The 13,367-nt window shown below is 38.3% G+C and overlaps 1 protein-coding gene across 1 annotated transcript; it reads left to right on the top strand.

Annotated features, from left to right (window-relative positions):
- The first annotated feature begins 375 nt into the window (after window positions 1–375).
- Window positions 376–2,571, top strand: LOC149265085 (uncharacterized). Its single transcript, XM_089401733.1, has 4 exons — window positions 376–1,216; window positions 1,709–1,955; window positions 2,079–2,226; window positions 2,335–2,571. Exons 1-4 carry the CDS (start codon window positions 376–378, stop codon window positions 2,569–2,571), a joined length of 1,473 nt encoding a protein of 490 aa, XP_089257859.1.
- Window positions 2,572–13,367: the final 10,796 nt, after the last annotated feature.

Below are 13,367 nucleotides of genomic sequence, written 5' to 3'. Positions count from 1 at the left end.
AGAACTACCCAAAACCTCCTTACTACCCTCAAATTTGTTGTCAATAAGTTAGGCAATCCTTAAATAATAAAGACTGTTATTCTTTGAAAACTGTTATCAGCTCTTTATCAGATCTTTCATCTGGAAAATTTATCCTTAAATAATTTATAACAGTTTATAAATTATAATAGTTTATCCTTAAATAATTTTCCAGATGACAATTTTCAATGAGAGAAGACTGTTATTCTTTGAAAAATTCTGGCTTGCTTACTGTTCGTTGGATGATCATGAACATTTGCTTTACAAGTTTACATGACTAACGAAAATGTAATTTCAAAAAAAATTGCAGGCATTTCAGACATTGAAGTGTCAGACATTTCAGACTTCTAAATTCCAATGGCACCCCCAAAATCAACTGCTGTAGCTTGGAATTTTATCCAAAAAGATGGTTTTAATCTTTCATGTCAGCTGTGTGGACATAATTTCAAGGGCACTTTGACTAGAGCAGTGGATCACCTTCTCGGTATTAGCAATGGAAGTGGAGGTGGTGTTGAACCCTGCACTAAGATCACTGATGAACAAAAAGCCAAAGTGGAGAAAGACCATTCCAGTTCACAGATGCAAAGGCAGAAAAGGGTGAATAAGAGGCATCGAATTGAGAGGGAGATTGCCATGTCTTCCTCCAACACCATTAATTCAGTTTCAAACATTGGTGGATCTAGTTCTACAGCTCCTCAAGCAAAAACAGGTGGGCCGAAAACATTAAATCAATTCTGGAAACCTGTTGAGAAACAGGAAGTTGATGACGCTGTTGCTGAGTATTTTTATGCATGTGCAATTCCCTTTAATGTGGCGAGGAGTCCATATTTTAAAAATGTAATTAAAAAGGCCATTGATTTTGGGAAGGGCTATGTTCCTCCTGGATCTGAAGCTTTAAGGACAACTTTGCTAAAGAGAGCAAAAGACAGAGTGACAGGAAAGTTGGCTGATATTAAAGAGTCCTGGAAGCTTACAAGATGCACAATTTTGAGTGATGGTTGGTCAGATTTGTGTCATCGCCCATTGATCAATGTGCTTGTTTATTGTCCTCAAGGAGTAGTTTTCTTGAAGGCAGTGAATGCAATGGATCAAGTGAAGACATCAGAATTCATTTTTGGAATTTTGGATGAAGCGATTCAAGAAGTTGGGGTGGAAAATGTTGTCCATGTTGTTACAGATAATGCATCAAATTGTGTTGGTGCAGGGAAGCTGATTATGGAAAAATATGGGCAAATTTATTGGACCCCTTGTGCAGCTCATTGCTTGGATTTAATGTTGCATGACTTAGCCAAATTTCCTTGGGTCAATGAAACAATCCGAAGAGCCAAATCAATTTCAAACTTCATCATCAACCATCGTCTCACTTTGAGCATATACAGGAAGAATGCATCAAAAGAGTTGTTGAGGCCTTGTGATACAAGGTTTGCCACTTTTTATATTACTCTGAAAAGAGTTGTTGAGGAAAAAGCGAGCCTAAGAGCTGTTTTTTGCAGCACTGAGTGGGAGAGATCTACTCTCTCAAAAGAAACTAAGGGGAAAAATGTTGAACAAATAGTGCTCAATAATGGCTTTTGGGAAAATGCAAACAAGGTTTTAAAAATTTGTGGCCCAATTGTTAATGTACTCCGCATGGTTGATGGTGACAAACCTTGTATGGGTTTTGTTTATGAAAGCCTTGATCGTTGCAAAGAGGCCATTGCAACTGCTTTTGATAATGTGGAAGCTGATTACAAGGAGATATGGGATTTAATTGATCATAGATGGAAGATGATGCATAGTCCATTACACGCAGCAGCATGCTATTTGGACCCTAGATTGTTTGGGTTACCAAGACATAGGGACGAAGAAATCATGAATGGACTTATCCAATCTATTGAGAAGCTAAATCCAGATCCAGAGATTGCAGGTTTGATCAGAAGTCAGCTGAGAGCATACAGGTAAATGTCTTGCAATTATATTCCTTTGCATGCAATTATATGAATCTTGTTGTTAATGTCTTGCAATTATATGAATCTTGTTGTATATGAACTGATTGAGACTCTCAACTTGAGAGCATACAGGTTAGAAGAAGTATTATTTGGAACAGTATCAGCAAAGTATGATAGGAGCAGAAGTGATCCAGCACTATGGTGGGAACTTTATGGTTCAGGGGCACCAGAATTGCAAAATTTTGCAATTCGTATCTTAAGCCAAGGAACAAGTGCATCAGCATGTGAAAGGAATTGGAGTTCCTTTGACCACATTCATTCCAAAAAAAGAAATAGACTGTCATCTCAAAAATTAGAAGATCTTGTTTATGTTCGTAGTAATTTGCAGTTGGCATTGAAGAATGTGGCTAAAGAGTCATCCAATTCTTCTACTCCGTGGATCGATCATGTTCCAAATGCAACAATGGATGATGCTGATTTGTACATTGATAGTGACATAAACACTGACAGGGAATTCGCTGATGAATCTGGTGCTGAAGCATCTAGCGGATTCACATCTCATACTGCTCTTGATGACATAGAACTTTTTGATATAACAAGTGGGCAACAGGAACATCAAGAATAAAACTTGTGTCCCTGTTTTAGATTTCTAGTTTAGTTTTTGCATGAACAATTTGCTAGAGCCTAAAACTGCCAAGCTAGCTGCTACTTTAAAGTTTAAACTTTAAACTGTCTTTTTATCTTATAAATTATAATGCAGAGTTTTTCATTGAACTGCCAAAAGAATATATATTGTTGTTCATTAATTAAATATCTTAGAAGTTAGCATATATTTGCTGTTTTTGTATATTTTTTTTATGCCAATCTATCTTTAAAAAATAGTTATGAATGGTTGCTTACAAAGTTACAACCTACAGGATTTCTTATAATCATATTTTAATTTTTTTGGGATATTTTCTAGAATTTGTGCTTGTTTTTCATGCCTTGAGGATTCCTACGTTTCAAAACTGTAAACTTTCTAATTGTGATTCAACACTTCAACAAATATCACAAGCTGGCTAGTTTTGTACATGTACTGTTTTGCTGTTACTGTAAATTGTAATATCAGGGAATTCTCTTTTGTTGTTACTGTTTTGCTGTTACAAACTTACAAGCTGGCTGCTATACTGTTTTGCTGTTAGTGTTTTGATTATTGTTTTGATATATCAGGGTAACACTAAGGTAACCCTGGCTAGTTGTGTTCTCTTTTTGTCATTATTGTTCATCTATGATCACTGATACTATAAGTTTCTTCTAAAACAGAACAGAAACAGCTATACTAAATGCATTTGAAGTTGCCATACCATTTCTCATATGCATATGATATATCTATCTTTAATATACATTTTTTTTTTTCGAATTTCTATATGTCGAATTTTATGTCGAATTTTATCGACAAAATTTGAGTTGCCGAACTTTATTCGAATTTCATGGTCCTCGAACTCGAACTCGAACTCGAACCTGGTGACTTAGCATACCAAGAAGCAAAATTCCAAATTTGATATCAGAAAAAATAATTTTAAGTACATACCAAGAAGCAAAATTCATTCGAATCTAGAAAACTGACTTCATCATATTTTCACTACACACCAAGAAGCAAAATTCGTTCGAATCTAAGAAACTGACGTCATCATATCTCAGGGCTCCAATGCAGCTTACAGAATTGAATAATGATATCAGTTGCATATACATTACAATGCGATAGGGCTAACGCTGAAGAAACCCCCACTCGATTTGGCAGATTTCCATGCATCTATGAGAAATGCAGAAATATAGCAGTTATCAAACTGTGAATTTGTGTATAAGTAGGAAACAATTGAATCCATTTCAAAGGAAAACATAGCGTGAAATTTTCTATTCTGTATCTTGAAGGTTAAAATTCTTTAGCAATCAGTGAAAATTTATTGAAATAAAAACCCGGATCACAATGTAATCATCTCGGCAATATTTGCAATTACAAAGTTCTATACTAAATGTAGTATTGATTACAGCTTGCAATATGTTTAGGGTTTATATTAAATATCAACCAATTGAATGTTGCACAACTCACAAATCAAGATTTAGTTGATAGTTAAAGGAGTGGGATTTAAAGGTAGAATAATTTTCAATCATTTAACATTAGATTTGACCGTGTAGTTGGGGAACACCTTACACCCTAAATATACTATATAGATTCACCCACATTTTTAATATGTAAATGTGCTTTGTTACAATAATATGGGCCAATAGCATGGTTTATCAATATCATATGCCAAAAAAATCAATTCATTTCATATTACACTTATTTATTTATATGGCATTTTTTTAAATTAAGAAATTTAATTAAAATAGCAAAACAAACATAACTACATCAAAAATAAATCTTACTTAATCTATTACGAGTATTAAAACACTCACTTTTTTTGTGTAAATCAACAGTTTGTATTAAGACAAAAATTACATATTGTACAAAAAGGTCTGCTCGTGGAGACTAAAGATCAACTTCCTTGCCCGATTCCAACATTACATAACCAACTAGACTATAAAAAATCCCCAGGGCTCACCATGCAGGGCGGCACAGAGAGGCTGGGGACATCAAAACCAGTATTCCATTTGAGTAAATGTCAAAATAGAGACCAAACATACCATAGTTCCTTCGAGACTAGCAAGAAAAACTAAGACAGAGATTGTATAAAAGAGAGACAGAGTACTGAAACATAACAAGTAAACTCGCTAAGCCGAAACAGTAAAGTACTGACCCAAGACCCATGAAAGCACACAGAGACTCCCAAAGCATCCCATTACAGCCCTAGAACGATATAATCCTTGGTGGAGGAATCCTGGCCGACCGAAGTTGTAGCTCTGTCGGACTTAGGTGGACGATGGGAAGAACACTTCCCCTAACTGGTCCTCGTGGTCTCCTCCGCCCCTTTCCCCATCGCAACGACTTCTTGGCAAATGGAATGCCTTAGAAGGCTAATCAGCACTGTCAACTTTTTGGATATGTTACCAAATTATTGCTCCAGCGAACTGATTTTGAAGTCTAGTGTTTCCAAAATGGCCGTGTGATCTATAGATAGGACAGAAATAGCCTGGTGAGCCTGATGAGCCTGATTGAGATACTCCCCTCGCATACTAATAGCTTTCGCTAACATCGTTTTCATTCCCCACATCTCCACCTGAGTGAGGACATATTGAGTTGCTCGCATTGTTGTCGTGCCAGGATCTTGGACCCACTCCATTTCCTTTTCCAGTTCATTATCCTCCAAGTTTTCTTCCTCTTCAGCAACAATTGCTTCCAACTCCTCTATTTTGCGTTTTTCCTTCTGCGAGGTTCTCGTTTCGTATGCCTCCCGAGCCTACTATAGGTCTTTGTTGGCCGAAGCATTTATGCTGCCTTCTCGCGCCATCCTCCTATGACAAAGAACAGATAGAAGCCACCTTCTGAGAGCACAATTGAGATGATGTTGGTAACCTTTGGAGATCAGAGTGTTGCTCTTGTACTTAGGTACTGTAATTATAGAGGAGGTAGCCCCTGAGTCACTTGAGGCACGCCATCTCGTCACCTTATGCTCACATGTCCCTTCATAATTACTTCTACCTCGAGGATCACATTTTTGTTGATGGGCTAGATCCTTGTTATTAAAATTGCCCCGCTTGAACCATCCCGATGAGTGCCATGTGGCTGTTATTTTAATTTGATGCGAGCGGAGTTCATACTTTTTGTTTATGGAGCTCTTAGGAACTGCCCCACCCTGCTTGTGCATTGAATGCCTCTTCCATTCATGTACTCCTCTCACTTGCCAACCCTTTATCCTTACTTCCCTTCGATTGGATGGCGTCATTCTCCACTACCAGCGAAGATCTTCGTACCCCTAGCCTTATCTTTCGTTAAGAATGTTCTGCCTCGAAAGCAGTGTGCACCCGTTTCTCAGCTCCATGTAGGTGATGTCCTGCCAACAGCTGTCCAAGACATCAGTGGGATTATCTATGCCATAGTTTTCCAACTGATCCGCTACGGTGTTAGCTTTGCGTCTAACTGCCTTAAGGATTAAGCCGTTCAGCCAAGAAAGATGTTCGGCAATTCTCTCTATCACCTTGGCCAATCTCCAGTGTTGAGTGACTTTACTCACTTTGGCTCTCGAATATAGTTTCCTTGCTGCCGTAATCACCAGCTAAGAGTCCCCTTCCACCATCGCTGCACCAACTTTTAATTTCTTGAGAACTCTCAAACCCTGTTCCAACGATACGAACTCCATTTCGTTGTTAGTTCCTTCCCCTAGAGCTCGACTATAGATATATTGAATATCACCTTCACTGTCCCTGAGAACCCCTCCGATGCCAGCAGGTCCCGGATTACCCCTGGAGGCTCCATCGAAATTAAGTTTGAGGAATCCTAAAGGCGGCCGCTTCTAGGTGTTCATACTGGTATTTGACTCCTGCCAACAATTCAAGGAGGAAGCGAAGTTTCCCTTGTCAAGGTTAAAAGCTTTCAAAATTTGTAAGTCTACATTCAAGATGTTTGTGTCTTGTTCCATCCTTCTTTTGACGAGAACTGATTGCTTGACATTTTGGAGAATTGTATTTTTTAAGTGGTTTAAATTTCTAATTTCGTTTAGGAAGACTCTTCGATTCCTTTCTTTCCAAATTGACCATGCAATGAACCCTGGTATGAGTTTCCAAATGGTGTTAGCCAATTGATTATTGGAGAAATTACTCCTCCAATTCTCGATAGTTTCTTGAATAGAATTCTTGACCCTGTCCGTCTTTTGAAATATGGTTTGCGCCATCTGTTGAAGAGGTGATTCATGTTTTCCTCTTCCGTTCCACACATGGGGCATCGTGAAGGGCATGAGAACCCTTTTTCCATAGATTCTCCCATGTAAGTGTTTTCCTGTGCATTAGAAGCCAAAAGAAAGTTTTGATTTATGGCTAGAGCTAGGAATCCAAAACTTTGTTGCACCATTTGACCTTTTCTTCATACTCTAAGTCTTCTATGTGAGTTTTGGCTTCCCTGAGTGTGAAGTTGCCTCCTTTTAGCTTTCCCCATCTTAATTGGTCACTATCTTCTATTGTCCTTATCCTTCTCTTGTCTAGTTGTGTTCTCAGGTTCCTCATACCATTGTATACTTTGGTCATGTGCTCTGTCTCATTGAATATCCAGGTTCTCCACTCCTGGTCCCTTTCATTAAGCTTCCAATATTGATTCACTGTAGTTCTCCCTAGCTCCTCGTTATTTCTTTTGAAATCTACAAGCTCAGGCCTTTCCAACTTGGGGAGTTGTTTCCATGCATCCTCCCAAAAAAGGGTTGTTTTTCCATCACGAATTTCCCAGAAGCTATGCTCCTAGATAATTTGTCAGTTGCTTCTAGCTAGGTTCCAGATAGGTGAGCCATCTGGGTTTTCTTGCATTCAGATTAGGTTCTGTGAACTATGATTTGGAGCGTACTTTTCCTTCCAATGTTTGGCCCATGGTAATTTAGGTTCCTTCAGCCACTTCCACCATATCTTAGCACCACAGGCTCGGTTAATCGTGGAAGGGTCTTGTAAGTTCAACCCTCCCAAATGTTTAGGTTTGCACAGTGTGTTCCACGCTATCAGTAACCATTTCTTCTTCTCTGAATTACCCGACCAGAGAAATGTCCTTTGGATGACCCTTATCTTTTGCAGTACTCCCTTGGGAGTTGGAATAATGGAGAGCATATATTGAGGAATGGCCTGGAGGACTGCTTTGGTTAAGACTAGTCTTCCTGCAAAATTTAGGGCCCTATGGGTCCAATGATGACATCTTTTCTCCAAGCTAGCCAAGATCTTTTCCTAGTGGGGTTTTTGCCAGGGTTTGTCAGTGAGCGGTGCTCCTATATATCTCGAGGGGAGGCTACTTCTTCGGAAGCCTAGAATAGAGGAGAGATTTTTTTGCACAGCTAAATGAGTATTGAAAAAGAAGATGGAAGATTTCGATAGATTTAGATCCATACCTGAGGCCTTGCTAAAGAGATTGAGAATCATTTTGTAGCCCAAGGCTTCTTTGACTGTGGGAGTGCCATGCAACATCGTATCGTCAACAAATTGTTGGTGGGTAGTTGCTGGAATAGAGGGAAGGGGCTGCAGTCCTTTAATAACTCCTTCCTCCTTAACTTTGTGAATAAGTCTACTTAAACCTTCCATCAAGATCACAAAAAGGAAGGGGGATATCGAATCACCCTGTCTAAGACCTTGCGAAGGAGAAAATTGGGCAGAAGGGGCTTCATTCACCAGAATTGAAAATCTAGTAGATTTGACCAAAGCTAGAATCCAAACCATCCATTGTTCAGCAAAGCGAAAGGCTCTCAAAATCGCTTCTAGGTACTTCAAGTTGACCTTGTCATACGCCTTTGACAGATCTAGTTGCATCATCATACCTGCTTTCTTCCGAGTTTGAAGTGTGTGGATCATCTCTTGTGCTAGTAAGACATTGTCCAGAATCTGTCTCCCCTCTACATAGCCAAATTGCTCTTCTGAGATAAGGCCTAGAAGTATGGGTTTCATTCTATTGGCTATTACTTTGGAAATAATCTTGTATACGAAATTGCATAGCGCTATTGGACGAAACTTTGAAGGGGTGTTAGCTTCCTCCTCTTTTGGAATTAGGGCAAGGAAGGTGGAGTTGAGGGATTTGAGGATTGAGGCAGATCGTCAGGAATCCTCCACAACTTTCCAAACTTCTATTTTGACTATTTCGCAACAAGCTTTGTAGAAGTTAATGGTGAAACCATCAGGCCCAGGTGCTTTATCATTAGGCATTTCTTTCATGGCCTCTTCCACCTCTTCCATGGAAATTTCTCGAGTCAAAGCTAAGTTCTACTCCGTCTAGATTAGCTTGCGTATTGAGGAGATAAGTTCATCAATGGCCTCCATTCAGTCAACTTCAGGTTCTTGAGCTATCCTACTGAAGTGCATAGTGAGAAGGTTAGAGATCTCTTGATGTGTCTGTAACGTGGCTCCCTGTTCATCTTTAAGGCTCCTCTGTGGTCAATAACTGATCTGTGGAAGAATTTTGTATTCTGTTCTCCTTCCTTAAGCCATTTAACTCGAAATTTTTGCTTCCACAGAGTTTCCTCTTGTTGGCAACGAAGTTGCCAGTCCTGCATCAGCATCTTTTCCTTGCTCACTATTTCTGGGTTTATGTTCCCTTGAATCCATCCTTCATGTATCTACTCTAATTTCTCCTCTAGTTTCTTTTTTTCTTTGAATATGTTCCCAAAGACTACTTGATTCCAGATTTTGATCTTGTCTATGATGTATCGCAACTTACCTTGTAATCTATACATTCTGGTGCCCTTAATGCCCACAGGTTCTTTCCACCATTGTTCAATTTGTTGTATGAAATCAGGATGGGTAAGCCATAATTTTTCGAATCTAAAAGGTTTATTTCTTTGAGTACCCTGGATAGCAGCAGTCAATGTAATGGGCCAGTGGTCTAACCATCCATTGGGAAGAATATATAATTCCACTATAATTCCTTCTAGCAGTATACCTTTTGAAACTAGAAATCTATCTAGATGAGAAGCTATTTGTCTTTCACCACCCCTTTTGTTGTTCCATGTGAAAGCACCACTTCTAGGAAAAACATCCACTATATTAGCCATCTTAATGAAGTCCAGGAAAGCTTCAAAGTCTTTGTTGAGTTTCCTTATACCTCCTTTCTTTTCCATAAGGGTGGTTATCATGTTGAAGTCCCCTCCTAAGATTGCCTTTGCTTGGGGATACCTTAGCTTCAGGTTAAGCAGAGTTCTCAAAGAGAGATGCTTGTCCTCTAGCTTCTGTGGACCATAGATATTAGTACACAAGTAGGTCTCAGAGTTTCCTACAACTTGAGCTTCTACAGCTATGAAGGATCTAGCCACCTCAGAGGAGAGGATCTTGATTACTTATGGATTCCACAGAGTAATTAAGCCTCCCTCCCAACCATTGTTGGCAGTCTCCAAGAATTCCATATGCTTACCTAATTTTTTGCTTATATTGAATATCGTGTTGCTTGAACATTTAGTTTCCTGCACAAACACTATGTCTAGTTGTTCCTTTTGGACTTTCTTCTTTAAAAGACGTTGTTTTGTTTGGCTATTTAGCACTCTAGCATTCCAAGAAAGAATTTTCATTTTAAACAAAGTTTAGGAGCTTAGAGGAAAAGCCTCTAGGGTTTTCATATTACCGGAGTTTAAGAGCATTTGTCCCAGCTCTTGCAATGCTTCATTGTTGGTTCTGCGTCCTCTATTTTTACGGTGTTTGGAACTGATGGAGGTTTGATGCAAACCCTGTGTCCGGACTCCCAACCCTTTAGCTATACCCAAACTTTTGCTTTGCAGTTCCATCTCTGCTTTTTGTCGTGCTATGAGTATGTCATTAATTCTCTTTAATTTCTCTTCCAATATGTGTTCCATTCCCTTCTTTTCCCAGTTTTCCACCATGTTTGGTAGATCCACACTCTCTTGCTCTAGTATATCATTGAGTTCCATATCTTTGATTCTGATTTCACTTATGAGCATTTCTGAGTCTTCTTCAACCCCTTCTAATGTTTCTCGAACCTCGAGCACTATGCTCAAAGGGTTCCCCTCTGTTTCTTTTATTTCAGGCCTTGTTGTAGCTTTGATTATTTTAGTGGTTTTTTGTCCTGTGATGTTGTCCTCTAATTCCATTTCAGTCTCCAAAATTTTAAAAGAATTGCTTATGTTACCTTGTGAGGTGCTTGCCTTGGTTTGGCATTTCCTATTTGCTCTTTGTTTAGCTTTCAGTCTGGTAAAGATTTCCTTGTTCTTCTCTGCTTTGCCATCCTTGTGATCTCCTGCTACTTTGTTCAGTGGGCATTCTCTGATTAAATGACCGTGCTCATGACATTTTCTATAGCGGAATGTGATTTTCTCATAATCGATGGCTTGGAAATAACCTTCATCCCTATATTCCAGCCATAAGCCCTCATGCAAAGCTCCTGACACATCCATTTCCACACACATTCTGGCACAAGAGGTGTACCTTTTTTGCAGAGTCACTTCTAAGGCTTTGATAAAGGTCCCTAACTTATTACCTATTTATTCAAGAGCTGCATGTCCGCAATAATCAATTGGTAGGGAAAAAATCGTATCCACATTGGAACCTGCTTGAAGGTTTCATTTTCTGGTACAAAGTTGGGTTTCCATGGCCTTATGTAAAGGCCCGCAGAGGCAAAGAAATAAGGCCCTCCATCGAATATTCTATCCTTATCTTCTAAATTTGAGAAAACAACAGTAAAAAAGCCTTTAGCTCCTAAGTGCAATCTAACATCACCTTTGGGTTTCCACTGTTGCTTTATCCATTAACACAATGCAGGTTCTGTTGGCCAGAACCCCATGAATCTGCAGATCATTGCATGTTCAATCATGTGATCCCAGTATGCCTGAATCTCCAGGTCAGATATCACAACCCTTAGGGTTTCTGCAGCATTGGGTTTACACGGACCCTAGTTCTTCTTTCTATTAAATGTTGACTCCGTTCCCCCTTGTTCCTCTTTATCTTGATTTAGAGCCTCTTCCTCTACTCCTGCTTGCTCCTTTACCTGTTTGTTTTCATGAGTAAAATGTGCTTGTGTTTGATTTTCTCTGACTCTGCTTTCTGTTCTTTTATTGTCATCCATTTCTTTCAGTTTTTGATTGTTGTTACCTTCATTGCCTATATTGCCTTTCCTCCCCTTGCTGGTCAAATCTTCCTTATTTAACCTTTCGTAACCTGCTATCTGCACCCCATCCCATGCTGTCGGCTTGCTCATCATTATTTGCTTGTAAGATGGGGTCCTTATGGACCTTGCATTTTCCATTTGCCAAGTCTGAGTCTGTCCTCTTCTGTGGAGCTCTGCCACTCTGGCCATGTTCTTCTCCAGATTTGAAACCTCGATCTGATGAGTCCGGAGTATTAAACCCTCGTTTCCACCAGAGCTCTCCTGCGCTTCCCTCTCCAAGGTAGTTTTGGATATTGATAAACAACATATCAAAACACTCACTTTATTATATTGTTAAAATTTAAAAAATCATAAAACAAACTGAATTATAATTTTATTATTATTATTATTAAAATAAATTATTATATAAATTAAACATATATTTTTAAAACTGTTTACTTCCTTATAGAAATTTTAATTCTGTATATAATTTTTGTTACAATATCCTAAATTATCATTATCAATATTGAAAATTTTAATAATTTATATCTTTTAATATTAATTCTTATATAAATTTAATAAATAAAAATGATATTTCAATTTATTTTTTTCCAAATTCAACCTCAGTGATTTATTCAAATGGATGCAAAAGACCATGCATCCTAGACAACCAATCTCGCAGTGTATTAGGGTATCCATACGTGATTGGGAAACTTCACTTGCTATGGGAGGATAACCCTGCCCTCATTTCACTGGACATCATGTTTCCCACCAGCATTGCTAGTAAATGTACTCAATCTAACCCGGGTCAGAATTTCAAAATCGGCCTATCTAGTAAATTTGACAGTTTTCATTTCACTGGACATCATGCTTCCCACCAGCATTGCTAGTAAATGTACTCAATCTAACCCGGGTCAGAATTTCAAAATCCGCCTATCTAGTAAATTTGACAGTTTTTAAATTTGTCTTTACAATTTTGGTTTCGTAAATGTTTTTAAATTGTATTTGACTGACAAATTACTAGGACTGCTAAATTCTATCCCTGAATCCATCCATAATTTACACTAAATATGATTAAAGCACCAAATACTTAAGAAATCTAAGATTTTTAATAAGGATTGAAGAAATTTAATTCTATCCCTGAATCCATCCATAATTTACACTAAAGTATTATTAAAGCAACAAATATTTGAAGTTGATATTTTTATAAACGATTGAAGAAATTCCGGCTGTATAATTTCTGAGAGATTTTTCTGTTGAAAAAAAAGCCTTCTGAGATAACAGCTCATGTCGAGTCACAGTTTCGATAATCTGAAATTTGAAATTTTAGTTGAAAGTAAATTATGTTGGTTCTTCGTTAATGGTAGTGTTGAAGGTTAATGTTCCCCGTGTGTTTTGTGGCTTGTGCTTAAATCTAGCGATGTCTCTGTTTACTAACACTTGTGAGTTTTGGTAATGGCAATCATGTCTCCAACAAGTAGTATAAGAGCCAAAGGTCTCCAGTTCGAAATACGCTGGGCTCACATTGAGGGAGATCGTTGGCTCCATGTTAATGGTGATGCATGTGCTTAAGTCTAAATATGTATCTATTTACTAACACCTGCGGATTTTGATGTAACCGCAATCATGTCTCCAACCAATTAAACAAATATTAGAAAAACCTTTATCCATCAAATCATAATCATATTTCCGTATCAGTTATGAGAATGGACTTTGGGAAAGAGCGCATCCAATGT

Source organism: Pinus tabuliformis, chromosome 6 (assembly GCF_031772625.1).
Source record: "Pinus tabuliformis cultivar Carrire ecotype Pingquan chromosome 6, CPIR1, whole genome shotgun sequence".
NCBI classification, from domain to species: Eukaryota; Viridiplantae; Streptophyta; class Pinopsida; order Pinales; family Pinaceae; genus Pinus; species Pinus tabuliformis.
Note: the sequence above shows the minus strand (reverse complement) of the source record. Positions and strands in the feature narration are given on the sequence as shown.